General features: G+C 48.0%; 10 protein-coding genes across 10 annotated transcripts; 4 read left to right on the top strand and 6 right to left on the bottom strand.

Moving 5' to 3' along the window:
* Positions 1-4,212: 4,212 nt before the first annotated feature.
* HO173_008632 (uncharacterized protein) lies at positions 4,213-5,193 on the bottom strand (the record flags this gene model as incomplete). The annotated part of the gene is made up of 1 exon (XM_037310528.1): positions 4,213-5,193. The coding sequence occupies one exon, from the start codon at positions 5,191-5,193 to the stop codon at positions 4,213-4,215; it is 981 nt and encodes a 326-aa protein (XP_037162510.1).
* A 2,549-nt stretch (positions 5,194-7,742) lies between these two features.
* HO173_008631 (uncharacterized protein) lies at positions 7,743-9,405 on the top strand (the record flags this gene model as incomplete). The annotated part of the gene is made up of 4 exons (XM_037310527.1): positions 7,743-7,937; positions 8,110-8,569; positions 8,621-9,024; positions 9,085-9,405. The coding sequence occupies 4 exons, from the start codon at positions 7,743-7,745 to the stop codon at positions 9,403-9,405; spliced, it is 1,380 nt and encodes a 459-aa protein (XP_037162509.1).
* Positions 9,406-10,097: 692 nt separating this feature from the next.
* Positions 10,098-10,998, bottom strand: HO173_008630 (uncharacterized protein; the record flags this gene model as incomplete). Its single annotated transcript, XM_037310526.1, has 3 exons — positions 10,098-10,193; positions 10,483-10,612; positions 10,670-10,998. 3 exons carry the CDS (start codon positions 10,996-10,998, stop codon positions 10,098-10,100), a joined length of 555 nt encoding a protein of 184 aa, XP_037162508.1.
* A 303-nt stretch (positions 10,999-11,301) lies between these two features.
* On the top strand, positions 11,302-13,119 carry HO173_008629 (uncharacterized protein; the record flags this gene model as incomplete). The annotated part of the gene is made up of 1 exon (XM_037310525.1): positions 11,302-13,119. The coding sequence occupies one exon, from the start codon at positions 11,302-11,304 to the stop codon at positions 13,117-13,119; it is 1,818 nt and encodes a 605-aa protein (XP_037162507.1).
* Positions 13,120-15,429: 2,310 nt separating this feature from the next.
* HO173_008628 (uncharacterized protein) lies at positions 15,430-15,693 on the bottom strand (the record flags this gene model as incomplete). Its single annotated transcript, XM_037310524.1, has 1 exon — positions 15,430-15,693. The coding sequence occupies one exon, from the start codon at positions 15,691-15,693 to the stop codon at positions 15,430-15,432; it is 264 nt and encodes an 87-aa protein (XP_037162506.1).
* A 136-nt stretch (positions 15,694-15,829) lies between these two features.
* Positions 15,830-16,246, bottom strand: HO173_008627 (uncharacterized protein; the record flags this gene model as incomplete). The annotated part of the gene is made up of 1 exon (XM_037310523.1): positions 15,830-16,246. One exon carries the CDS (start codon positions 16,244-16,246, stop codon positions 15,830-15,832), a length of 417 nt encoding a protein of 138 aa, XP_037162505.1.
* A 3,010-nt stretch (positions 16,247-19,256) lies between these two features.
* HO173_008626 (uncharacterized protein) lies at positions 19,257-20,162 on the top strand (the record flags this gene model as incomplete). Its single annotated transcript, XM_037310522.1, has 2 exons — positions 19,257-19,380; positions 19,441-20,162. 2 exons carry the CDS (start codon positions 19,257-19,259, stop codon positions 20,160-20,162), a joined length of 846 nt encoding a protein of 281 aa, XP_037162504.1.
* Positions 20,163-22,711: 2,549 nt separating this feature from the next.
* Positions 22,712-23,817, bottom strand: HO173_008625 (uncharacterized protein; the record flags this gene model as incomplete). Its single annotated transcript, XM_037310521.1, has 2 exons — positions 22,712-23,242; positions 23,323-23,817. The coding sequence occupies 2 exons, from the start codon at positions 23,815-23,817 to the stop codon at positions 22,712-22,714; spliced, it is 1,026 nt and encodes a 341-aa protein (XP_037162503.1).
* Positions 23,818-24,053: 236 nt separating this feature from the next.
* On the top strand, positions 24,054-25,403 carry HO173_008624 (uncharacterized protein; the record flags this gene model as incomplete). Its single annotated transcript, XM_037310520.1, has 1 exon — positions 24,054-25,403. One exon carries the CDS (start codon positions 24,054-24,056, stop codon positions 25,401-25,403), a length of 1,350 nt encoding a protein of 449 aa, XP_037162502.1.
* Positions 25,404-25,599: 196 nt separating this feature from the next.
* HO173_008623 (uncharacterized protein) lies at positions 25,600-26,429 on the bottom strand (the record flags this gene model as incomplete). The annotated part of the gene is made up of 3 exons (XM_037310519.1): positions 25,600-25,973; positions 26,067-26,210; positions 26,306-26,429. 3 exons carry the CDS (start codon positions 26,427-26,429, stop codon positions 25,600-25,602), a joined length of 642 nt encoding a protein of 213 aa, XP_037162501.1.
* Positions 26,430-27,180: the final 751 nt, after the last annotated feature.

Raw genomic sequence — 27,180 nt, 5'->3', positions numbered from 1 at the left:
AAAAGATGTAATATTATTATAAAATTTAATAATATATTTAATAGTAGAACTAATCTCTAAGAAATATTAAAACTTCGAGGTATACGAAGTAAACCTATATTCGCTAAGCCTCTAGATATATAAGATATATTATTAAAATTGAACTCTAAAAGGAACTCTAATATAGTATATACGATATCGGCGCTTTAGCGTAAGTAGCGCTAAGGTCTATAACGCATTAGATCTAATATTAATATAGAAGTATATTTTCTATTAATTAAATAATAGCTAGATAAGATTATCTTAAAAGCTATCTTATAAATTACTATTAGTCTAATATATAGCGAAATTATTAAATTATAATTCGAGCGATAGAAGTCTAAAAGAAAATTTAAGAAGAATAGAAAATTAAGTTTATTAAAGCGATATATTAATAGATTTAAAGAACGATATAACGATATTAATAAGATTAAGAAACTACGCTCTTTTAGCGTCGCTCTTAATTAAGAGTCTTTTAAAATAATAATTTATAAGATTAAAAAAGTTATTAAAGAACTAATTAAAAGATTAATTAATAAAAATTATATAATAATATATATAGATAATAGTAAGATTAATAAAAAGATAAAAGCTTTAATTATATCGTTAGATATTAATTCTATTTTTAATATCTATTTAAGCTTAAGCGACTAGTATATAATATACTTAATAAAGTTATATAATATTCTTTAAGCTTTAATTATAATAGTTATATATTAAATAAAATTATAATTTAATAGAGTTATAGTAAATATAAATAATTAAATATCGATTTACATCTACAAATCTAAAAAGTTTCTATAAAATTTGAAATTGCTAATCGCGCGTTTGTCGCGAAAATTATAAAATTCGTCGGATTAGTAAATCTGATTAGAATTCGCTTAAATTCCACCGGTTCAGTAACTATTTTAATCTTTTTCGTTAATTCTATTAATTTAATAGTAATATATATAAAAAAAGAAAAGTTCTAATAATCGATATTACGATAGTAAGATTTTACGATAACGAGTATTAACGCTAACTTAAATTTGACTACGAAATTAAACGATTTAATAAAATTAGTCGCGTAAGTAATACTCTAATATAGCGTATAATAATACGTATATTAATAATAATATATATTAATATCATATATATATAGAATAGTACTTAGAGTGTATTAGAGTATATTACGTAAAATTTTTAAAGTTACTAAATTTTTTTAAAGTTACTAAATTAATAGAACTAACGAAAAGAATTAAAAATAAAGTTTACTTAATAGACTAAATCGTACTAAATTATACTTATAATACGAACTCGACGAAAATTATACGAAAATTTACTTTTTAGATTTATAGATGTAAATTATTAAAGACTTAAATAAGTATTTAAAATAGATCTATATAATATAGATAATATAGATTATTAATTCGCTAAGATATCTCGAGATAATAATAGAATTATATTAAATTCTAATATATATTAATATTAATAATAATAAATAGATAAATAGAAAGATAAAGAAGATTATTAATTAGCGAGAGTAAGTAATTTATAATAAAAGAGTAAAGGTAAATATTAATGAAATAGCTTAATTATTAATTATATAGATAAGAATAATATCGATAATTAAGATAGCTATTAGAGATTATATAATAAAATAATAAACTATTAAATAAACTAATAAGAAGCGAAATAATATTCTTAAAAGAATTTAATTAATATTATCGAAATAAATATAATTTCTATATTCGAGAGTTAAGCGCGTTAAGATATCGCTAATAATATAAATAAAAACTAAGAAAATAGATTTTAAGATCTTTCTTTATAATCGATAAATATTAAATATAGAGAATAAAGAATATAAGTATAAAGCGAAATAGATAACTCGATATATTTTTTATAAATATAAGCTATTTAGTAAGAAGCGAGAAATATAATAAATCGAAGAGAGAAAAAAAAAAAAAAGGGTTTTTTTTTTTAAAAAAATATAAAAAAAAAAATATAATATTTTTTTTTTTATAAATATATTAAAAAAATAAAAATTTTTTAAAAAATAAAAAAAACTAAAAAAAAAAAAAAAAAAAAAAAGTATTAAAGAAGGGGGGGAAAAAAAAAAAAAAAATAAAAAAGAGGGAAGAGGCTTAGCGATATAGGATATATCCCTTTCTAAGAATTAAGTATTTAAGATATAAAATTATAACGATAACTTATATAGCTTTATTTATTTGAGATTATATAATTGATTGAGAGAAAAAATATTTAATAAATTGTTGTGTTGTAGGGTAAGAAAATTTTGGGGGATTTTGTTATAATTAATAAACAAAATTTTTCTTTTTTCTTTTGAGATGATTGCATTTCACCACCTTCTCTGAGCATCGTGCTACCAAGGTAAGATTGGTGGTATTTAATTAACAACCAAAGTCCTTCTTCGAGTCGCACACCAAACGGGCTTCTCACGCATCACAGCGTTTCAGAGAGCGCTGATCCTACTGTATGTAAAGATGACGGAGAGGCCCTTTTGTCGATAGGGGACAATGGCAACGATTCCTGCAAGAACCCTAACATGAAAAGCGAAAATCAAGTGCGGGTCTCCCAGAGCCTTCCTGATAAGGGGCTGTCTCATTGAAAAACATCAAAGGCTGGTTGCAAGTCTCCCGGCTTGCCTTCTCTAAGCCTCCACCAAGATAATTGTCCTATGATACCTTTCTTTCATCTGCGATGAAGCATTCACCACACGTGCTTCGAGACCGGCTCTATGTTTTTTTTGAATCACCTCGGAGTGTTTTGGCCGGAAAAAAAGTAATCTCAATATCATTCGCGTGGTATTCAAGTCGCTAGCCTGCTTCTGAAGCCTCTGCCAACCACTGTGCTTTGTCCTTGTGGAAATGATGAGTTGCGTAATGCACTTACGCGCTCTTTTATCCAGACCCAGTCCTTGCTGCCAGCCGGAGGGTACCATGTTCTGAGCCTTGTTGCAAATTACGCGAGAATCCGAGAAAGCGAAAAAGAAAAAAAGAAGATAAGAAGAAGAAAAAGGGCTGGAGTCGAACTGAGGAGGAACAAAAGGGGAATCCACACAAGGCATGCCAACTTCACGCTATGCGTTTGTGAATTTGGACTGGTTGGGGCCTTTCTGCGCTTGCGTGGCAAACCTAGAGCTATGGACTGGGTATTGAATGGGACTGGGCTAACGTCAAATCTTGGGATTTACTCCGCCGGGCTATGTACACTTATACCCGGCGCTCGTCAGAATTCAGCTCAGATTCCGCGCTAGCGCAACTTCTCAAGGTCGTTCCTCTCGTTGCGTCCAACTTCAAAGTTGCACAACCAGTCACCTAACTCTCAATATCGGTATTATGCCTCATCCTAAGCCATCGAAGGCGATGAAGCAGGAGGATCGATCCCGTCGAGAGATGAAGAAAGATCTCAAGACCTTGATCGGACCTTAGTCACAGGCCAAGGGTCAGTGGAATGCCCAAGGCCTGTTTCATTTGGAGCGGCACACAGTAATCGGTAACAGGCTAGAAGTTCCTCGAATACGAGAGACGAATCCTCATGAATTCTCGCCGCAAGCGACTCGATACCCTCCTGCAGACAGCCGACCGCTGCGGCCTCTGCGACGCCTCTGCCCACCATTTACGTTGTCCCTACAGCAAGAATGTGCTGGAGGACGATAAGTTGGGCATCCTACATCTGCTAGGACCAGATGCTCGGGCTATTCACGAGCGTTCCTTGAGGGAGGAAGAGGCCCAGAAGGATGAGAAGGGTGGGTTCCTGGCCAGACTGTGGCGATGACCTGGGTCATGGAGACAACGCTCGGGCCATTGGCGGAGAAGTGGGAGCTGGTGAGGAGAGAGAGGAAGAGGCTTAATCACGGGTATATGGAGACGGATAGAGGGGATGGTGGAGTGGCTTTGGCAACAGATGAATGAGCGTGCAGACAATTTCGGGCCGTCAACGCGCCACAAAGCCAGATTCCTTGAATATGAGAGCGGTATGAGATTCTGAATGTACCATGAAGTCATTGCAAAGCAAGGGTGATATGATTGATACTGAGCTACAACTTGCTGCTCAAAGCAGCCTGCTCCAAGGAGGCCTCGACCCTCACTAATCCTGGCTCGTTCCTCCAAACAGTATCCATGAAAAACACTCTACGGCTTTTCTCCTCTGCACAATCTCTATCCCCACGCACAAAGGAGACCACAGCTTGAATCAAGGCGCCTCCGCCATCTCAACATCCTTCCCCTCCCCACCGCCCCAGAACCCTTCATCATCCTCCTCCTCCTCCTCCTCCTCACACCACCCATCCTCAAACCCACTCAGATCACTCTCGCCCACCGTCCCCCCCCCCGGCGTCCCCTCCCCCTCCATCCTCATCTCGATCAACGCCTCCACCTTGGCGTGATCGGTGCCCCACACCGCCTCCCCCAGCCCCTTGCCCCACTGCAGATCCGTGCCGAACTCGTGCTCGCACAGCCGGACGGCCTGCCAGGCGTGCCGGGACAGGGTGCGCGCGGAGGGGTGGCCGCCGTACTTCGCGCTGCCGTAGTAGGCCATGAGTTCTGTGGCGACGGTGTCGACGATGCGGTGGGCGCGGCGGAGGGAGTGGACCCAGATGCGGATGTTCTTCCAGCGGTGGGCTTTGGCGCGGTCGTAGGCGGTCCAGTCTATGCCTTTGGCTGCTGGGTGGGTATCGGGTCGGGGTGGCGAGGATGGGAGAGGGGGAGGATGGGACGGTTTGCCGGTGTGGTTATTCTTCTGAGACTTTGCGTCTTTCTTCTTGTCCGTTAGCGAGCTGCTTGGTACTTGTGAAGCTTTGGGTAGCGGCGTTGCGTGAGGAGGTGGCTTCTGAACCACGAGATTCTTAATCTGTTTGGGCGGTTTGCCAGAGACTTTTGGTGCTTTGGACTGTTGTGTTGAATGATGAGTACGCTTGTGGGCTTTGTACCTTGAGTAGCCTGAGGCTTGTGGAGCTCGGGAACGCAGATGGGGATGGTGAATGAGCTTGGGAGCTTTGTGCCTTGAGCTAGCTGACAGGTCAGAGATGCGATGCTGTCGATGGTTATGAGTCGCCTGTCTGAGAAGCCCGAGATGTGGACGACGCGGACCAATCGTGGTGTCATTCGGCCACGATAGCGGTGGACCGTGGGATAGGATCCCCTTACGCGTTCGAGGAAGCTTAGTGACAGCCATGGTGAAGTGTATCTTATGTGGGATGACTATGTTAAGGATGACGAAATTTCGGGGAAGATGCTGAACGAAAGTCGGGAAGTGAATGATTCACGACGTCACGGCCAAGACAAAGGTGTTGAAAGGCTCTCCGCTTGGTTCATTGTGTGGACAATGCCATTGTGCAGTGGTATTTGGAGGCCCACATTCCAGAGCTCTGGAGAATTTATTGAGAAACAAGGCTTGACATCTAGTATCTGAAGTAGCAGACACATGGTTGACTTTTGCGTTTTGATATTCCAAACAGCAATGATAAATCCTTGTCAACGTCAATACTTTTGTCCTTTGAATATCACTTGTGACTATCACAGATCCTATGACCCGGGATACCCTTGGAGGACAGATTGTTCCGAAAGCAGCGACTGAGCAACAGCACATCAAGCGTTTATCTCCATCATACCAAGCGTTCCACCCCGATCTCCTGCGACAATATGCCCACCTAATTGTCTACTCCATCGTTGATGTAGTCTTCCAAACCTTTACAGAACTTAGAAGGGTGACCATCGAGGCCCAGATACATGCTTGATCAGGACCATGAAATGTAGGTTGTGCAAACCAGCAAGAGATTTCTCAAGGTCCTTGGCCGTCTCCGTACAAGCCAGAAAGACAAGCCTTTGTTTTCGACAACAACATATTCTTGTTCAGCCGTTTCTCGAACAGCAACGACTTCGGCCGATCCCGATCGTGTAGGATGACATTGAAGCCGTAGTCACAAAGCGCTTGTGCACAGCCCCTACCAAGATCATCCGCGGCTCCAGTGACAAGAGCCCCTGCAGAAGTCATGGTTTGCGTGGAGGTATCGAGGAAGGCATGAGAGTCGTAGATAAAAAGCAGACGTGGTGAATGAGTTCTAGAGGAGATAGAGAGTGGTAGAAATGCTGATGCAATGCATCAAGTCTTCAAAGGTCATCTTAGCTTCCCACCTACATCTGATCCTCAACGTCAGAAGAAGCGGCTTGTATTTTTCAATAGACAACGATGCTGTCTCTCGAGCAGCAACTGACAGCCACGCCTGTATTGGCTTTTCCGTGTCGCAGCTGAAGGAAAGATCAGGATTCTGACAGCTTCATGATGAATGAAAGCTGTCTGTTATTTTATGGAGTTGTGCCAAGGATATAGGGCTGAGAGGTTGCAACCCCACACCCCACTGACCCCTTTGGACTTTAGCTAGAGTACCTTATTTGCTGCCACTTCTGCCCGGCACTCTCCAATCCCTACCATAATCTATAGCTAGGTAATGCTAACAACGAGCCGAATATATGGGCACTGTTGACTATCGATAGATTTTGTTTTGTCCACATGATTTGATCCTACCCGAAATATGGATGCTGTCGCGAGCCTGATTGTCGCACGACCTCGAACGGGCCACCCGTTTTCCAAGATCGACGCTGGGGATGTCTAGGAACCCGGTTATAAATATCGGCCGCCAGATCGCCAGATCGGAGCATTTTGGCCTCGGCGGCCAAGAGACCAGGGGCGCCAGGGATGTTGGTTATTTGAAATACGGCCACTGCCACGCCTGGTCAAGAATTCAGTAGGTAATTAGGTATATTGAATGTAAGGTATATACTCTATAAGAGTGTCCAATCATGTCGCAGGAGGCAGATATTTTGTGACTACTCGCTACTCGTCACGCATCGAGGTGCATCTCGGCACTCGTAGCACAATGAATCATACTTTAGAATTTGCATGATCTGCGTTGGATTTGATAAGCTTCCCCTGTTCTAGCTTGAGGCGTAATCTCCGATCATTCCAGACTCTTGCCACAGTCCCTAGTCCCACAACGTGCCCGGCCCCACGCTTAGGAGAGACTGATTCACTGACAGCGTGGAGGTGAGCATGGACCATGGCTGATGACATGAAAGGTCTTGAAGAAAAGACAAGGAAGAGAAAGTCTGTAAAGCTCTGTTGGCCTGTGAGCCCCAACGCGACATCCGCTGCCGCCTTCTGAGCCGTTCCAGCGACTTCCTCTCAAACAGAAGGCTGTCCTCGCTACTAACATGCGTGCATGGGTACAATTACCAAGGTACTAGTACCTCACGAATGATCAAGTGTTCCATTCTCCTAGTCTTCCCGTTGGCACACGCTTGTTCCTGTCCATCGCTCGACACGGGATTGCTCCTCTGTGAAATACCTACCTTACGGTATCCTTATTATTAACTCAACGTATCTCAAGCTGATGCTTCCTACAAAACAAGCCAGATCCCTCTCGTGAGTGGATGAGATTTATCATGACATCAATTTGGTAGCTCTCGTACCGCCGTGACAAAGCAGTTGAGTGCAGTGCGTGGCGGTTTCTTTAAAATTGATGCATGCTGTAGCCGTGCATCCGAAACGCTGACCGAGATCCACAATCTCCAACGTCAACTTTGACTTTCCTTCCAAAATCACCCTCGGTACCTCGAGAATTCCTCCCTCCATCTCTACTCCATTGCTCTTACAGTCTTCTGCCCATCCCAAGAAACTGCTCGTCTTGAAATCCTCATACACACTCTCCCCCATCGCCAGCCAATATGGTCTATTCTCTCACTTACCGTCGTCCCCCATATGTCGACTCCGCTCGGGCGTCCGTCCTTGGGGACGAGAAGACCAAATCCATTGGAGAAGCGTCCATCGATTCCCAGGCCTCTGGAGGTTCTGGAGGAATGTCCTTTGGTATCCCCGATGCCTTGTCCTTTGACCGCATCATCACTGGAGGCACTTGCCCGGTAAGTTGACTTCCTGTCTTGTTCCATCCATGCAACCCAGGCTTCAACTTCACCCTGCTATATCAGCAGGACACTGAAGCTAGCAAGTGATCAACATCTACTCTGCACATCCACTGGTATTCCCAATATCTGAATCAATGTGATCTGCTTGGCTGATCCAAATGCCTTCTAGCCATGCACAGCACGCGATTTCATGAACTACCTCGTCTACATTGAACACTCCGCCGAGAACCTCCAATTCTACCTCTGGTACCGTGACTACCTCAAGCGTTTCAACGAGCTTCCATCAAACGAGCGTGCTCTTGCACCAGAATGGTCCGCAGAACAGGCGGAGATAGATGCACAGGCAAATCAGGGAACACCAGGACCCAAGCAGCAAATCAGTGCTGAGACTGCAGCTGTGTTCAAAGGCACAGATTTCGCTCCCCCTACTGCGAGTGTGGTGGAGGTGAAAGGCAACCCTTTCAATACGCCACCAAGAACCCCAAATGGCGGAGAATACAGAGAAAGTGTAGCTCCATCCGAGCGTGCGTGGAGCGAGAACTGCTCCACCTTGAACTCCAACACCAACAGATCGTTCCAGACAAAGACTGCAGGTGCTTTTCAAGGAGCTGACCTCAAATGGCAACCATGTGAGCGCTCATTTTTCTTTACGAAGCAAATGTACGCTAATATGTTGGCAGTCACGATCCAGCCGTTCCGAGAAGAAATCTCACGCATCATTGCAATCTATATAGCCGATGGTGCACCTCGCCAGCTGAACCTCTCAGCGAAGGAACGGATGACTCTACTGCACGCCTTGGCTAACACCACTCACCCCACAGCCTTTCGAGTTGTCGTCCACACGGTCGAATGGTCTCTACGTCACCAAGCCCACCCCAACTTCATTCGGTGGACCATTTGTAACGGCAACGCACCCCGTGTCGTCTTCGCCCGTGGTCTTGGTGTTGCCGGCATCCTTGGAGGTATCATTTGTGCCATTCTCATCACTCTCAGCAATGCTGGTCGAGGCTGGAGGGTACTTTCGGCCATTGGCTTCATGATCGGTGTGGCAACACTCATTGCTGCCTGGAAGGGCATGTGCGTCGTATGTCTTCTCTGAAGCCCTGAAACATTAAGCCAAGCTGCCATCGCTAATTCTACCCAGGTCCTCCACGGTATGCACCATCGCCATCTCCGCCCATGGGAGCTTTTCGCTGAAGACGACGACGAATCCTCCTGGGACATGGGCAAAGGTTCTTTCGACACTGTCGGCAGCGCCAATAGCTACGAAGACGAACCCTGGGTCGCCAAATACGAGAAACGCAACATTATCCGGAAAGTCTTCGATCGTGAAGTCTGGATCCAAGAGCCGGCTCTTCGGCAAATCCAGGACACCATCTTCGTGCAAGCTCTTGGTGGTGCACTGATCATCACTGCTATCTCCGTGGGGATCTTTTGCGCGTTCCCCAAAGGCAACTACTATTAGGTGCATATGATCTGCATAGCGTTGCATTGAATCTGGCATCTGACATGCATGCAACGCTGGCCGGAGATGCTCGGTCAGATTCGCGTCCGCTTGCAATACCCAGACACACTATTCGTATATACTTTCATTCTGTTATCTTGCTTTTCTGGCTTATCACCACCGTCTGTTCATGTTGGCGCCTGCATGGCGTTAGAATATCATACCCCATTTGGCGAAGGCGCTTAGACGAACGAAACGGGAAATATGCTGCTTATTGGAGCTTGAGAGAGATACCTCTGGGGGTTGCCTGTGTGTGAGGACGGTATACTACATCATGACTGTAATGCATGGCTAGAAAAAATAAGAGAGAAAATCACCGAACGGCGTCTCGTTGACTGGCAAACACGATCGGCTGGTGGGGACTTGCAGCAGCATTGTGACTGGTAAATCTCAATTTTCCATGGTTGTTGCCTTTCATACACTCATTTCCTCATTTTCTCCGAAGCATATCTTCATCAGCCGCATCTTAACACGTCTGAGCCAGCTACTTCAGCTCTCTTTCTCCCCACATACGCGAGATATCCAAGGACATCCATTATCCTCTGGCCAACAAGTCAATTAGATCCATTGCCATGGTGACCCCACCTATCAAGTTTCATATCGTCAACTTCCATATTTCAAAGCTTCCCTCTTTCTGAGCTAGGGCCTGGTAGTCATTTGTCGTAATACTGTGCCATCTCCAGTCCGACCCTCTTGTAGCCGCATTTGACGTAGAAGCCTTCGTTCGTTTCCGAGCAGTCCAGAATTGTCTGAGGGGAACGATGTCAGCTCGGGAGGACCGAAACGGTATTCGAGTGGTTGAACATTGGGGTTCGCGAGTGCGAGTGTAAGCGTGGAGTGAAGAGTGGGAGTCGTGGGGGGAAAGGGTGGGGGAGTGGGGTGTCTGACAAGGGCGTGGAGATGGCAGGAGGGGGTGAGATATTGTGTCCAGGCAATGACGATACAGCAGTGCTTCGCATGCGATCGAACCAAGGCCCATCTGAGCGACCGCGTGGGGACAATAGCCCTAAAGGCAGAACAGAATGTAAGAGAACTGACCTTGTAGCACCCAACCTTCTCAGCTATATAGTCGAGAGCCTCTATTATACGGAGGCCTAGCTTCTTTCCTTGCTGATCTTTGTTGACGACGATATCTTCGATATGGCCCACCAAGCCGAGATTGTGTATGCTGTCCGAAACAGGTAAATCAGCGCATGCTACTGGCAGCTCCAAGAACACCACTCACAACTTCCTCTCCACCACCACACATCCCGTCCCCACCACCTTTTCTTCCCCATCACACACCACCAGTATGTAATACTCATCCCCCCGCCTAGCCATCCAATCATATCGCTCAATCCATGCTTGCTCCGAGATCTCGCCAACGGTCGTGAGGACTCTGAGTACGTCCAGAACGCCAGCTTTGTAGTCTGAGCGTTGCAAGGGACGCATTGTGTACTTTTCCGGGAGAGCGGAGGTGACGTCGGCGGAAATGAGGGAGGGGGAGAAGAGAGGGCCGTGAGTGGAGTGGGACATGTTCTCGGCACCGGTGATGGCTACTGGGGATTGCCACATGATGGCAGCAAGAGGAGGTTCGATTGGATAGCGGAAGGGTACTCTATTGTCGTGTGCGCTAGGTCTTATGAGTTCGCAATTGACATGGATAGGTTGAGAACTTGAGACTGGCTGGAAAGTTACATGAAGCTTGATAGAGCTGTGAGCGGGGCTGGTTGTGCGGGAAAGCTATCCTTTCGGGCTTTCCGGTTCGGGTACTCGTGGGGGGCCTCGCCTCCGGGGCAGGTTCCTGGCTACCTAAAAAAGCTCCCCTAGGGAAGGCCTAAGCGCATTGACGAATGACGATGAATTCGGGCTGAACAGATGCCTGCAAAAACATTAGAATCTGACGACCTCGCTTCCGAAAGTACAGAAATTCATCCTTCACGACGATTGCCAAACGAAGCATGGCTTCCAATACTCCAGCATTCCTGCCAGTTCCCGCCTGACGTTTTTGAGTCCGTGTCTCTCAACCTGGTGAAGAATCCGAACATCAACTCCAGCCTGCTCTTTCGAGCGGATATCCTCTACGATAGCTCGAACAATGAGCTCACCAATGCGCAGCTGTCGGAGAATGAGGCGGCGCAGGTGCAGTACTGGTTGCGAGAATACCATATCCGAGATGGGGAGCTTCCAGGCTTCGAGGTCAAGAGGACTATCATCCGGCGGATGATCCCTCGAAATCCTCAATTGGACAAGCCAATTGCCCAGACATGTCTCCTACTCCAATCATCTACCGATGATACTAGAGACCCGAAGCGCTCTCTTGTCATCTACGTACCACACGCTGCGAGTATCGACGAGGTTCCCTGGTACCATCCAAGAGTACAAGCACTGGCTTACATGCATTGCTGGAACCCAAGTGCATCCTCTGAAGATTCTCAAGGCAACATCTCTCTACACTACCGCCTGTATCCGTCCGAGTCTCTTCCTTTATCCTCACGCCTTCTCCGGACGGGTCAGCATCTATTGTCGACAATCCACAAACACGGCCAGGGCCAATGGACGGGCTACACGAAACGGGTACACCATGACCAGGTGGTCTCACAGCAGCGGGTCCAGAATACTTACACAGAGCTCAAGCAGAGGCATGCTCAGAGACTATGTGATCGCTGGGTCGAGAAGACGGAGCCGAGCAAGCATGTCTTCGAGGATCTGGGCATCGCAGCTTTCTTGATCGAGCTGTGGAAGGATATGTACGATGCCGGAAATGGCCTGGTTGATCAGGACGGAGATGAGCCTACAAACAAACAGGGGGCTTTCCCAGGCTTTGTCGATATCGGATGCGGCAATGGGGTGCTCGTTGATACACTGCTGCGGGAAGGATACTTGGGCTGGGGCTTCGATGCCCGCAGACGGAAGACGTGGGATACATTTGATGCATCGATCCAAAGTCAGCTTAAGGAGATGATACTCATCCCGCAGCCGTTGTTCGAAATACAGCACGACACTATGTACCCCATCTACGCTAATGGAGGCATACTATCGGAGGGGCTCTCTTCCGCAGCCACCACAGAAAAAGCCATGGGCGATGTGCCAGCATGGCACAATGGCATATTCCCTCAGGGTACCTTTATCATCTCTAATCACGCAGATGAGCTGACCCCTTGGACACCTCTCCTCGCCTCCATCTCCTCCTCTCCCTTCCTCGCCATCCCATGCTGCTCACACAATCTATCCGGTCTTCGTTTTCGCGCTCCATCTGTTTTCAACAACAACTCTGCAGACGCACTAGCACCTTCCTATTTCGCTGCCCACATCAACAAATCCAAGTCCATAGCTATCGCCATTGCCTGTCCAGACAATGAGGAGATATTTGGCCCGGGACCAGAACAAGGCGACCTCAAGGACCTCAATGCAAAGGCTCGAGCAAAGCAACCCTCAGCTTATTCTAGCCTCTGCGATTGGGTTGCCCACTTAGCGGCTAGGGTGGGATACAGGGTCGAGAGAGAAATGTTGCGGATGCCTAGCACAAGGAACGTTGGGATCGTTGGTCGAGCTATGATGTCGGGGTTTGAAGGAGAAACATTAGACACGAGGCGAGAAAGGCTTAACGAGATAGTAACAAATGAGAAAGCGGATGGCGCGCAATGGGTTGAAAGAGCCAGGGGCCTGATGAGGGGACAGGGTTCCGGGCATTGACGTCGGATAAGCGTGCTTCATCCTGGCAGGGGAAGCAAAAAAGACGGTTTCTCAGCGTTAGCCTCGCAGTCCACACAAGCCTGGTCTGCAGCCACTCAAGATCTCAAGGCAAGTGGCAATTGCCGCAATCCAAACGCCCCCCCAGCCACACCCAAGAAATGGGAAAGATCAGCACTGAGCAGGTGGCTTGCCAAGCTCGAATTGGTCGGACCGCTCAGCTCCAGATCTGTGCTTCACATGAAGCCAACGACACTTGTCACTTCCTCTATACGTTCCGTTCCCATGTTCTGGCCGTGATCCCTATGCCTTTACCAAATTCGAAGAAGATGGGATTTTCTAACCACAATGACGCGCGACAGGCTTTCGCTTCGCTCCAAGAAAGGTCTGGACCTGGCAATTGGAAAGATGCCCACAGCGTCCGAGGTCATGTTCGAGGCTAGAAAAAGTGGTCAATGACTTGATCGTGGACTGGTTGCGTCTACGATGCATTCTGGGAAGATGCAAAGACATGCTTCGCACACGACGGAGCAAAAAGGCTGGCGAGCAACGTAGGAAGATATTGCTCGATGTCTGGCCAAATATGTCCTCGACGCATCGCCCCGATTTTCGAGTCGAGAGCCGCGAGTCATACGGACAAGTCAAAGATGCCCTTGTGTTTCCGCACAGTAATCTAGAGGACTTGGTGAAATCGAAGGCGCTTCTATTGTTTCTCGATTCCCCAACTTGCCATACGTCCAACGTGTTCGCGTAGACGGCATTAATTCTACATGTCTGGGACTTGTCAGCCAAGCTATTGCGCCAGTGTATTTCTTTGATTCTACCATTGTCATGAGCTGCCAGAAAACACCCGAGACGTCCGGCTGTTTGTTGTAACTGGCTGGTAAACATCGGAGACGTGTGGCCGTGAAAAATAAAAGACAATGAAGTCTATGCAATGTTGACGAATAGCCTCGGTATGAGCACCGGTGAGGGGTGTTGGTCCTTGAGATACAGCAAAGAACAATGCGTTTTGTGGTCAGATGCACCGAGCTGGCCCGCTAAGGCAACTGGACAATGCGAGCCACACCCTTGCAAAGTCCTTCGACGCGACCAACTGGTGTGGAGGCCCCATACCGCATCCAGACCCACAACTACGCCGCACCACATCTATGCGAAAGATGCGATACTGGGGACCACCTATGTTCGCTGCTTGAAGATCCAGCCATTCTCCGAGAACAGTCAAGAGCGTGCGCGATGACCGCAGAATGCATCGACAGTAATGACAGTAATACACATTGGCCGTTAGCACGAATCCGTAATCTCCGGATAGAAGTTTCTCCGAGCGTGACTAAGCCATTGATTGGCGAAAATCTTCAAAGAGGTCTGGCGGTCTGCGGGCAGAGAAAACAAGCCAAATATCAACATTCCACATATACCCTGCTCGGGTACGGCCATCTTCATGAAACCGTTATTGATAGCCGAAATTCATTCAAAACCCCTGAATCTAAAAAAAAAGTACCTCAAAACACAGACGAAAGGTAGTACACAGTGGAAGCACTACCTAATCGGGTTAGCTGTCAGGCCTCCTATTCGTGACCGTAATGACCGTCCGCAGACATGTCTGCAGCAGACAAAAGTCTGGCGGTCGCATCGCTAAGTCCAAGAAGCAGGTGAGCATCCCCATTAGGGTTCGGCGATCCTTTGCCGCAGACCCGGTCACTGTGGGTGAATGTTCTCCGTGGCATAGTACCGGATGCCTATGGGAATGAATGTCATGTTTCGGGACCTGATATGGAAGGGTTCCAAAGGCTCTAGTCATGAACAGAGGGATATCTTTGACATGCAAAACTTGAAGGATTTCAAGGTCATGAATAGAGGGAATCTCGAAATTTCCAAGTCCTACTACGCCAAGCAACAACCTCTGAGACAAGGACAAGTTCACACTAACTGACCAGGGGACTTTTTGCTGTTGAGCGGTCAAATTGTAGTGACTCGTGTCAGTGCATTGTGGGAATCGAAGTTTTTTCAACTCATAAAGTGAGTCTTTGACCCATCATTTGTGGTCAGAGGTCTATGGGCAAAACCCATAATGGCTGTCAATATCTGTCTCACGGCCCCAAGGTCATAAGCAGAAGCATCAGCAGTACGATTCAATGCCATTGGTCAGTGCCTCAGCATTGCGTCTAAGTGTCGGCCGATCCAGCCAAATGCGTCAGAACAATCCACTCCTTTTGCAATCAGCATGGAATCTATGCTGTTGACCACTGTAGAAGCAAACGTCGAGGAATCGGTTCGCCTTGTCATCTACCATGCCCTCAAGACTTCACGCCCTCATCCGCGTCTGGATCTGCCCTTTTCATCCACGTCTTCCTCCATCTTAATCTCTATTTCGTCCCCTTCCTCCTCTTCTCCTTCTTCCGTGTTGTCAGCCTCCGCACAAATCCCCTGGTTCCCACCACTGTAGTCTGCCAGCTCATATCCTGTAGCAAGCACCAACTGCCGGGCTGCCGCGTCATTGTCTGCGGTAAGATGGGCTGCGGGGACGCTTGGTGGTATGAACTGCTTCGCCGTCAGATGGCTGTCCGATTGCTCCATGGTTGTGAGTATAAGAGCCATCAAGGGTAGTAGTTGTGGCGCTAGGCATCTCACCTGCGTCACCGGAATCATCACCAAAGACTAGCCCATGGCGCCGGCCACGGCTCTGAGACCTGACCTCTGTCCGAAGACCTCCTCAAGCCGCTGTTTGGCTTCTCAGGCGGCGTCGGAAACGCTTTGAGCCATTTTCCGCTGATGCTGTGGCTTGCCGATATTTCTCTTTGTTGTATAGATCGTGCAGCTCACGCGTCGCTTTGCCATTGATGCGGCTTGCGTCGAATTCGTTCTGAACCCAGCGGCGCTTTTCGCGGAGAGTGTCTGCGCTGTCGCCGGTGGCGAGTCCGTTGGCACGCGCACGTTGTCGGTAGCGGATATTTCGAGTCAGGGCTGCAAGGTCGACCGGAGTCGAACGGTTTCTTGACTGTGCACCGGTGCTGTTGGCCTTTGGCCTCGTCGGCTGGGGGTTCGGCTTGACTGGTACGCGAAAGCCATGTCGGTGCGCATTCCGTCGGTTCACAAAGCTGACCGTCGAACCAGAGTGAAGGACTGGCATCTTGAAAGTTTCACATTGATGTGTGTGGGATTGAGTGTTGTACGGAGTGGGTGGCGTGGGTAGAGGAAAGGCGGTTTCAAGAAAAGATTTTGCGTGTGCGGAGGGTTGTACATGGATAGAAGAGTGTTGTCGAAAAGGAGTGGAAGGCGATGATGTCTGTTATCATGTGGGGTCGGCTGTGCTTAATGATACAGATATTGAAATAGTAAAATTAATTCCACTGAGGGAACGGTTTCCCCGTTATGGCAGAGCTTCTGTGGTGTATGTAGTCAAATGCATCATGGCAGTTTCTCTCATAGCGTTGGCCGCCCGAACTCGGCTATGCCTGGACCGCAATTGACCAATGGGGCGACTGACCATCTCCCGGAGGTCGAGAGCAGTTGAAGCTGTCTGATCACCAAATGTGCATCACACATCCCTACAGCTAGTATGGCGGGTATTTGGTGGTTCTTCTACCCCTCATTCTATTCTGTGGGTTCCATGTTGTGGACGGTTAATCAATCCGTAAAGATGACCTCGGGGAGTTATCTTTTTGGTTCGATCCGGCCTAATGTTTCCCTTCTTTTTCACTCTTTTTGCAGAGCCTTTGAGGGTGCTCAAATTTTCATCAACAAATGCAAAAATGCAGGAATGCTTGTAGAAGCTCTTAGCTTGTCATTTCTCTGGCTTCTTTCGTTTCGTATTCTTGTCTCTAATCTACCCTCGGAGGTTGAATTATGTGTTGTTGATTTTGCCTTGAGCGCAAGTGAAGCTAATTCTGCCACCCATCTTCGAAACAGTGTTGGCTAATTTTTGCAATCGTAAGTCACATTAGGGAGCGTGAATTCATGATTCAACATCATTCTACAAAGACACAAGCAGGCAGGCTGTACAACTAGAATCATCTCATGAATAAATAGCCAAGCGGCGACCCTAGCGTGAGGTAAGGTCGGTCTGAGGCTAAAGCCAGACATCAGATCGAGCACAACAATACAAGGAAAGCATAGAGATACACTGCTATAGCATACCGAGAAAAGAGCTAGCGGAAGCATACGCCAGTTCATAGCCCTAAAATCTAGAAGGCATCATTCTGCAACAGGCCTTGATGGTTCAAGCGGACAGGGCAGGGCAGAAACTACTACCATTAAACCAGGTCATTGGAAATGAGAATGGCTACAACTGTTCTTGAGGCAACATGATATGAACTTGTTGAGTCATGAAGCATACAGGGCTTTCAGTCCATTGTTCTTCGTGGAAGTGAGGACAGCAATTGTTGGTGTGGGCTCTTCTTGATATACGAGTCCCTGGTATCCAGGGACTATAGAAAATCCTCGGATAGATATATAAAGCCGCATGATGGCTTTTCATGGTTATGATCAGAGAATGTAACAACTATCACCCACCTCTCAACTTCCATAAATACTTAATATTCATAAGTTACAGCATCAGGATAGATCAAATACATTCGATAAACAGAACATTCATTTCTATATAAAGAATTTAATGTATACAAAGAAAATAATAATTAATATATTTTAAATTTATCACCTAAAAAAAAAAAAAAAATTAATATAATATTCTAATCTAGCCCCCATCGTATTGTATAAACACTTAAATGACAGAGAATGGGATGAGATGTCGTTGAGATGCCAAGAGAAACGAATCCACTTTCGGCAAAGACGAATGCCAAGACGCGATCCCTCGAGGGGTGGGCGAGCTTTCTCATTCTCCATCGACTTCAGCGTACTTTTACAAAATTCTGATCAAGCGTGGTCTACCTTTACACTCCCGAATGCTGAGCTTGAAGCACAAGTTCCTTGGCTTGATCCTCTCGCAACAGGGCGTATTAAATGTACTAACCTTGACCGTTGCAAATTCTTTCATTTTCATGAAAGCTGTTTTTCAGACCCTTTAATTTGGCTCGACATTCTACAACCACATACTGCGACCTTGTGAGAGAGCTCATGGTCACACTCTGCCTACAACAAAAGAAAATTCCTGGCGCTTTGCTTCTTACGCCATGTCTTGCGCCCCTGAAGGAACCGCTACCTTCAGACCTCCTGTTTCATTTCATGGGAGTCGTAGGGAATCTAAGGGGTACAAAGGTTGAGGTAACGTACAAGATGTCTTGCCGGGCTTTGTCTCCCTTTTTGCATCAAAATTTTCATTCTCTCCAATGCAAACACGTCAAATCCAGTTGAGATGTCTTTACTTCAAGAGAAGGAGGTTTCTAGGTTTCACACGTTGTACATTCCTTCTGAATGAATTGTTTTGTGAATGAGGACATTATAACGGCTTCTTAGTTCATTTTGTATATAAGTTGAAGCACCGGAGAGAACCGAATTGCTCTATTTTGGGGAGGGAATTTCAATATCTTGAGAGCAACGAATTGGATTTGCTAACCTCTTAAATGGAAAGAAAATAAAGTTGTATTGATCTTGATTTGCAAGACATGAATAGGCGTGTAATATCAAGAGCTGAAAAAGAGATTGCCAGTGTTTCTCCATTGTAGGCTATTATCGCCCTTCCTCTCGACCAGAGTCATCGTCGAGCCTCGAACGAGTCTTTCCTGACTGTCAACTCCCTTGGCGATATCGTGAATAGGGAGAGGCCCAACCTTAAGGCTGCTCCACACACTGCAGACGGAGGACCATCGTTTGGCAAACAAGCGCCACATCATGGCGTAGAGAAGCAAACCTCTTCTACAGACATTGCGCCCCGCGAACTGCGGTACCATTACTCCGGCGCGTTCTTGGCCCTTTGCTACGTCGTTGCCGAAATGATTGTATGGGCGTTGGCATGCGTGCTGAGCTACAAGCCCATCCAGTTTGCCACCTGTGATGATCCGACTGCTCGGTACCACAGCAGCCAATTCATTGGTAATGATCGGTGGCGCCAATTCGTAAAGACTGCGTATTCAATCATAGCAGCACTCAGTATCCCTGTCACATCGATGATCTGTGCTAGAGCTGTCGTGGTCTATTGACAAACGCCCTCTTTCAAGCCGAAGATCTTGTTATCACTGCGCCAAATGCTCAGTCTTGCAGATAAGGGGCGGACGGACCCTGCGATTCTGATTAACATCTTCCGACGAGGCAACCCATATAGAACAGGCTCATATCTACTGTATCTAGCGGCCCTTCTCTGTGGCTTGGGTAAGTTCAACGCTGTCTCGAACGCAGTAGGCTCAGCACGAACAGGCTGACTATCAGCAGGCGTCATGATCCCAGCTCTGCAGGGCTACTACCTTGATACTGTCCAAGTAAACGTGAGCATCGGAGACGGCGTGTTTAATGATTTAGCGCCTGCGCGCGAGTTGACACCGAAAGGCCTGACCAGTGTTGCCACTTCCAAGGATGTTATCCCAGCCACAATCGGGGACACCACCGCTTCATCCGGAGACTTTTCCTATTTGTGGACGCCTCACACGAATTTCTCCTCCAGGCCTCCGTTCTACGACATTCTAGGCGTGGAAAGCAGTATACCCTGGTTCGCTTCTGCTGCACCTATCACCGCAGATACTGGCGTTCTTCGTGTATATTCTCTAGGAATGGGAAGTTCCGTCAATTGTGCGCCTATTTCTTCGAACGATTTCCCGTCTAAGTGTCCAGGATCTAATCCTTTCTCGACAAATTGTTCGAACGTCGATCCGACTAGGTCCGCGATATCTGGGAATACCAGTCAGTCATGGGCAGATCCCTTCGTTTTCAGGGTTTGCGCTCCTGGTGACGTTAGCTCGTCGCCTTGGCAGCCAACCCTTGACAGGCAGCAGATCAGTGAGGATCTATATCTAGATTACCAGAACTACAGCGCGGCGGCAAATGCCACAAACTATACTTACCGTTGCATTGCTGAATCAACCCTGGGCTACTTTGAGCTTCCAAATCAGTGGAACGGCTCTATTAGTGGTGATATATACCGCTCCCGACGTGGATGACATCTCTACTTACGGAGGAATTGGAGGAAACGAGTGTGTGTACAAATGCCTCTCTCCATAGTCGAGTTGTCTGACACAAATTATGAAGGACTTTACCTGCAATCAGCAAACGCTCAATGCAGAGTGACAGCGCTAATATGCCTCCTAACCGTGTGGTCCCTGGACCTCTACTAACATCCGTCCTGGCTATGTTTGGCAATGGAACATTCTACAATACTCTTACCTCTATCAATAGCACGGGGCCCGAACTCACAGCTATTTGCGAACAACTCCGAGTCCCTTTTGGTGATAACATCGACGACATTTTATTTAACAGTCCATATACAATGGAGCAATGTTCGAATGAATAAGACGCCAGTGCCTTCATCTATACCTCTCTAATTGGCTGAAAACTTGGAACGAAACACTCTACCTCAACCTCGCACTGACTGCAGGTACCTATTATAGCGCTCGCGAGGCTCTGAACCCCGAATTCTTCCCGGAGCCGACTGTCAACACAGACGGCGCCATGAGCCATTCTCGATTCTTGTATTCAAGTCCCGGCATGGCCATCCAGAAATTCTCGATTGTCAAGGCCCCACTAATCGCTATCAGCCCCCTGATATTGCTGTAAGCAATCGGACTTCTGCTTTTTGCCGCTTACTCCGTCAGCCAGCCCACGTGGACAGCTTCTCTGGACGGCTTCGTAACACTGAGAATTGGCGCTGCACTTGCGGATAGGTTACCTTTGGTCTCTTCTCTGCAAGCTAAAGATGTTGCCCTCTTGGGGGAGAAAAGAGGGTGGATTGGTGATGATGCGGATGATGCGGACGATGCGGACGATGCGGACAGCCTTCGCACACTCACTGTGGGTGGACTTTGACGGCCGAGGAAGCATACTCTATACCGACGTGTTGACAGCGAGACTGAATTGAGTCAGCGAGGCTGGTAGAACCTCTCGAGGGGCAACAAGGGTTACACATGAAATTCAACGCAGCAGCCAAATCCATGGGAAATGCGCGGTCTTGAGTACGAAAGCACTCGCCGATCCTTATCTGACACGCTTCTCTACCAACCTTGTATGCCACTAGCCGGTCAACTTTAATGGCGCGTTACCGGCCAATGTACTACAAGGCCAAGATGTAGAGTGATTCATGTTCACTCGACCCACGACAGTGTTCTACACCATTTGCCACCGTCGATCTCGTACGGGGTCGGACTCGCCGGGGCCCGGATACCTTCGTCACCGCTGTGGCTGGGAACTGAAACAACAAAACCTGGCCTTTCTCCCTTCCAACTCACCCCTCCTGGCGCCCCTCAAGCATATTCCACCTTCGAAAATCAAGCCTGACCCAACGCCATTCTCCTATGCAATTTGACACGCATCTCAGCTTCCCCACCGTCAATTTGAGTTTTCAGCGTTCTTGTCAGCTTCCCTGTAGGCCCTCTTTTCCACGGCGGCATTGGCGGCCGAGCTCATTGGAAGACCAATCTTCGCATCTGCGAGTCGCATTGGAGGCCTGAGATCAATAGCAAGCCGAATATCAGGTGGTTCTATCTTCGTCTTTCTCCCAGAGAGTTTCTTGCGAGCCAACATCACAGGTCTAGAAAGAGCCGAGAAGGGCACTACATGTTTTGCTACGTTGCGGCTGTCATCTTGTCTGCCACTGCCACCGTGTCCTGCATGCCCGCAGTTCCCTCGTCGATGGGCAAGCAGGCATGCTGCTGCTATACGAGAGGTTCGATGACCGCAGCCTGCCTTCTCTGAAAAGAGATATATGTGTGCTTTGCCTCTTAACATTATATCTTGCTACCCTGGAAGACTTATGCTATGAGTCCACTTGTTTGCTTTTTCTAAGATCATATCCATTTTTAAAGCGAGAATTCAACCAACGTTTGCTATGGTTTTTTTTCCAAAATCTCGCGCTATGGCAGATTCAACACCTCCGGTTGCGAGCTTTCCGACCGCATGCCGTTTTGCAACCGATCCCCCAGACCACTAAAGTCATGAACATTCTCACTGCCCACCGTGCCCTGTATAGACCATGTTTTCGAGAACGGTGTCCTCAACCGCCGTGAGAAGATCACCATTGATGGGTTCACTATCACTCGTGGCCAACACTAAGACTTCAAGCGCCAGCGCATGGATAAAAGAATTAGGGACAAAGCGAAGGCCAACCGTCAGATTTTCGAGCGGCTTCATGGTCTTTCGACAAATTGGGCTCTCCATTACTCAAGCGTTCTTCTAGCCTCATCCGCTACACGTCCTCCTCTCAGACGCACGTCGGCCTGCATCCGATACTCGTCAGCCACAACGCTCTGCACTTATTCTACCCTCGAAAGCCCCTCCAAGTAATCCTGACGAGACCGTGACTGTCAATAGTAGCCACGTAACTGTCTACGTCGCCACCGCAGTCGACATTGATGAAACTGTGTTGACTTTTAACGACTTGAGATGCTTGCGGAAGGTGCACGGGAATGGGGCAGATTCCCGGGGTTTGGACCGAGTTCCAGCTCGAACGGCATTTCCTGTGCCTGTGTAAGGAACGGCAACAAGAGCAATTCACGAATCAGGGTCGTAGCGAAGAGCTAAAAAGTCCAGCATTGTCTATGCCTTCATCAATATCAGACGCTGAAGGGCCACCCCTTTCTTGAGTCACCTGCGCTTTTCGCAACGTCTGCTGCTGCTCCAGGCCCTCAGCTCTCTTCCTCTCCTGCCTGGATGTGCTATCTTCCCACGCCTGCCCGAGGCCCTCCTCTCTCTTGAATAGATCTTGTTCAAACCTCTGTATCCTTTCTGCATTTGTTTTGAATCTCTCATTTGCGATGTTGACTAGAAGCTCCAGGTACTCTTCGCTAACAATGCAGGTGACGTGCTCTTCAATCTCAGCCCCATCTTCTCGATCCTGTGGACGATTTGGTATGAGTCCGACTAACGATTCGAAAGCCAGACCAGCTGTCCGAATAGCAACCATAGGAAAGGCAGTACGATCGTCCAAATTTTTGAGGCTCTGGATGCCGCTTTCTCGAAATCCCGCGTTGATGGCTGCTGCGAGAATGGGTTGGGCACGGTGTAAAGAAGCGGTCATGATGTGGAGGATCTACGTCTCTTCTCAGCATCATCACACTTTCAAGCAAAACTCTGAGAACGCTGTTTTTTGATGCTAAATCCTCTACGTACCATAGGCTCGAATTGAAATCTTGCAAGCCGCATCTCATTGGCCTCTCCACTGAGAGCCAGAGCCTCACTCTGCGCTCCGAATGAACCCAAGCCCAGAAGCTCCGTAAAGTTTCCCTTTCCCTCGTCCTTTTTGAATGTTCCAAGCGGCTCATGGCTTACAAAGAGCCATTTTCCACCCATTCCTTTTCCCCCGGGCACAGCAGCCTGCTCCGACTCCTTCCCAAACCTCCCATCATTCCTAGCAGGTCCACTTTCCTCATACCCTTTGCCTTGCTTTCTGCCCTCAAGAAAGACAGTCACTCTCCCCGCGCAGGAACTTGTAGTCACTACACCGTCCAATGCATTGATGCGATCAATGAGAGGCTTGATTGCTGCGTCAACGGAGCCTTTGGGGGAGAGGTCCGTGTAGGTAGATTCGGGGGTGGAGAGTGAGGCAAGAATGGCGTTCTTTTTGGCCACGAAAGAGGAAGAAACCTGTGCTTTCTGGCGCATCATTGACATGCACAGAGACGGGAAGGAGGCCTTACCGCGTCGAAGGGGAAAATCAATAATGCTTCCTGTTCCGGTAAGGCGGCTATGGTGATGTCACGCGCCGACGCGTTTTGGCGGTCAAAGTCAAACGACGAGGAAGCTCAGCTTTAATTTGCAACACACTACGTGTAGTACATACCAAGCATAGCTCCAATTGCTTCCTCTCACCACGATCGCATCCTACTGCGCAAATATACACCATGCCTCAGCGTCGCTCTCACTTCCCCAACGCCTCCCCCAGCTCCACCCCCTTAAAGCGGGCCTCCGAATCCACCATTCCCTCGCGCCAATCTAAGCGCATCAAGTCCTCTCCCATTACCTCTTCAAAGACTACTCCCAAAAAGAGCCCTTACTTCGAGCACCCTGACAGCTCGGATCCCGAGTCCGAGTCCGATATCGAGAAGGAGGCATCTGGGTATGAGGACGAGGATGAATCTGCAAGCCTGATGTCATCGCCGCCGGAGAGCGATATTGAAGGCGACGCAGATGGAGATGCGAGTGAGAACAATGCGCCTAAAAAGGGGAAAAGAGGGAGACCAGCGAAGAGCAATGGCCATAGCGGGGTCGCCAGCACAGGGAAGAAGGGGCAAGAGCTGTGGAGGCTAGGCGCGAAGATCGACGCCGCACCTGGAGAAGCGGTCTTCATCAGACTGCCCAAAGCGAGGGAGGCGGGCAAGGTACCATATACGGACAGCACCGTACACCCGAACACAATGCTGTTCCTCAAGGATCTGCGGGCCAACAACGACCGCGAATGGCTCAAGATGCACGATGCAGATTATCGGCAGTCGAAGAAGGATTTTGATTCCTTCGTCGAGTGCCTCACAGAGAAAGTTATTGAACAAGACGAAACGATCCCAGAGCTACCGCCCAAAGATCTCACTTTCCGCATCTATCGTGACATTCGCTTCTCCCCAGACCCAACGCCTTACAAAACGCACTTCTCCGCTGCTTGGTCACGCACCGGAAGAAAAGGGCCGTATGCGGGTTACTATGTCCAGGTGCAGCCTAACGGATCATTCGTGGGAGCTGGTGTCTGGCATCCAGAAGCGCCGCCTCTGGCGTTGATGCGGCAGGACGTCGACCTCAAAAGTCACAGGATCAAGGCGGTGCTGACGGCGGCAGAGCTCAGAAAGGCCTTCTTTGGCGGGATAGCGAATGACGAAAAGAAAGCTGTGAAGGCGTTTGTGGGTATGAACACGGAGAACATGCTGAAGACGAAGCCCAAGGGTTACGAGAAGGACAATCCTAACATTGACCTGCTGAAATTGCGGAATTATACCATCGGCAAGAAGCTGAAGGACGAAGAGGTGCTAGGCCCTGGCGGTCTCGGGAGGATTGGGGAGCTGATTGGGATCCTGACGCCTTTTGTTTCGTATCTGAATAGTGTCGTCATGCCCGATGAAGAGCCAAGCTCTGAGGAAGGAGAGGAAGGAGAGGAAGGAGAGGAAGGAGAGGAAGGAGAGGAAGGAGAGGAAGGAGAGGAAGGAGAAGAAGGAGGAAGAGGCAGAAGAGTAGGATGGACTCATTCAGTAAATAGACCTCCTTGAAATATGAGAAGCTTGGATATCCCCTAATTACCTCACAGAGTCAGAGACTCATTTCCTATCGCTGCCACAATACCCAAATGCCCAAGCCATGATCAGAGCCCCTTCTATCGCTCCTTACCAACGGCTCCGCTCCACGAAGCCACGTTACACTTCGCGATTGCCCTTGTTTCGCACAGGAAGATTGAACGGAGTGCCCCTACATTCCCGCCATCCGCACATCTGCCGCCCTCTCATCATCCCCCTCTCCCAGGCGTTCCATCTCGCCGAGAGCAAGCTTCATGTCCGTGTGCTCGTAGCGTCTGACGGTATCCAGATCCGTGTCCCTGGCGAAGCCCCGCCGACGCCTCACACTGGCCGAAGGGCTGACCCAGTCCTCCATGTCCTCCTTTTTGGCCGTGATGCGGCCCCCGGAAACCTTTGCTGCGGCCGCCACCCACTCTGCTTGAGTCATCTCACGACCTCGCTGGTAGTCAAAATGACGCGGGCGTGTGGACATGTTATCATTTGCAGGTAGCTTTTGCGAAGGACCGTCGCCGATGGTGCTGGCGTTTGGGCTAGTTTTGGCCGCTGCTTTTCGTGTCGTGCCAGGTCAGCGAAAGCTGGACAAGACGTAATAAATGGGCGACTTGACGACGGAGCAGTAGCTTGAAATTGGGTCTTTACCTGTGTGAATTCGCAACACTTCCTCGTCATTGATTCGTTTCTCGAGACCCAGGCCGGTACGACTCTCAGGCTCATCGCCATGTCCGAGCAGCGCTTGCTGGGATTGTATGCTGGTCTGATGAGAGGGTTGGGGGGCCATATTCCCTGGGCTTGATGCGTCAGTAAAACCCCCAACGGTGCTGCAAATGAAGTCTCGACCATGAGAGCAAAACCAATGAGAAAATGGCATGGTGATTTACCGCTGTTGCTGCGCTCAGCTTCCCTTTTGGCTGCTTTCTTGACCTGTCTCTTCTGGCGGCGGCGGGCTTTTGCCATGGCAAAGAGTTCACCAGAGTTGCTGACAGGACTCTTGCTTCGAGTCATAATGGGTAATGGAGGTCTGATAATATTGATACTGAAGAGAGGTGCACGAGGAATGTCACAGTAGTGTTTGGCGTTGTGACAGAGAGATGTGTGCAAAGTGTTGATAGGCAAGGCGCAACACCTTGGACCTTGGTCCCGAAGGGCCCGACAAGATTTTCTTGAGGATGAGATTAGTAGTCTTATTCTCAGACAAGACATTGGATCCTCTAGTTTAGCTGAGGCAACCGCGTCCTCCACGTAACGCTAGTGGTCGTGATTGATCGCCAGGTCTCAACCCCACTATCAGTGTTGTAGTATGTCGACCGCTATACGTACTGCAGGGTAAACGTTGGTGGCGCTTCGTTGACAGGCCGAAGATGAAGTGCGAAGGATAAGTACGATCTAAAAAGATCTCTTGAGGCAAACTTCCTTTTTTCGATTCCGGGTTCGAGTTCGGCACACCTTTTTCTTTGGCTTCTTATATCGTTCTTTTCCTTTTCGCGATGTAGTCAGTACTCACTCTCTTCTTCCAAATGTCTGGGATTGATTGCGGCCAAAAGAAAATGCGTACATCCCTTTCTTAGACGGAGGTCGCTTGGCCTGTAGTGGCGGCGATACTTCATCTCAACACTATACAAGCACTCTGGCTAGCCCTCACTATACTTCTCTGGTCTAACACAGCAGGCTAACCATTCAAGCAGAAATTCCTCAAACTTTGAAGCTCTGACCTCCTTTGCTTTTCGCTAAATAAGCGCGATAGGGTATCAACAGT

This window comes from Letharia columbiana (genome assembly GCF_014066305.1).
Source record: "Letharia columbiana isolate WasteWater2 chromosome Unknown Sc0000033_s0, whole genome shotgun sequence".
NCBI classification, from domain to species: domain Eukaryota; kingdom Fungi; phylum Ascomycota; class Lecanoromycetes; order Lecanorales; family Parmeliaceae; genus Letharia; species Letharia columbiana.
The sequence above is the reverse complement of the archived record's forward strand: the minus strand, read 5'-3'. Positions and strand labels throughout refer to the sequence as shown.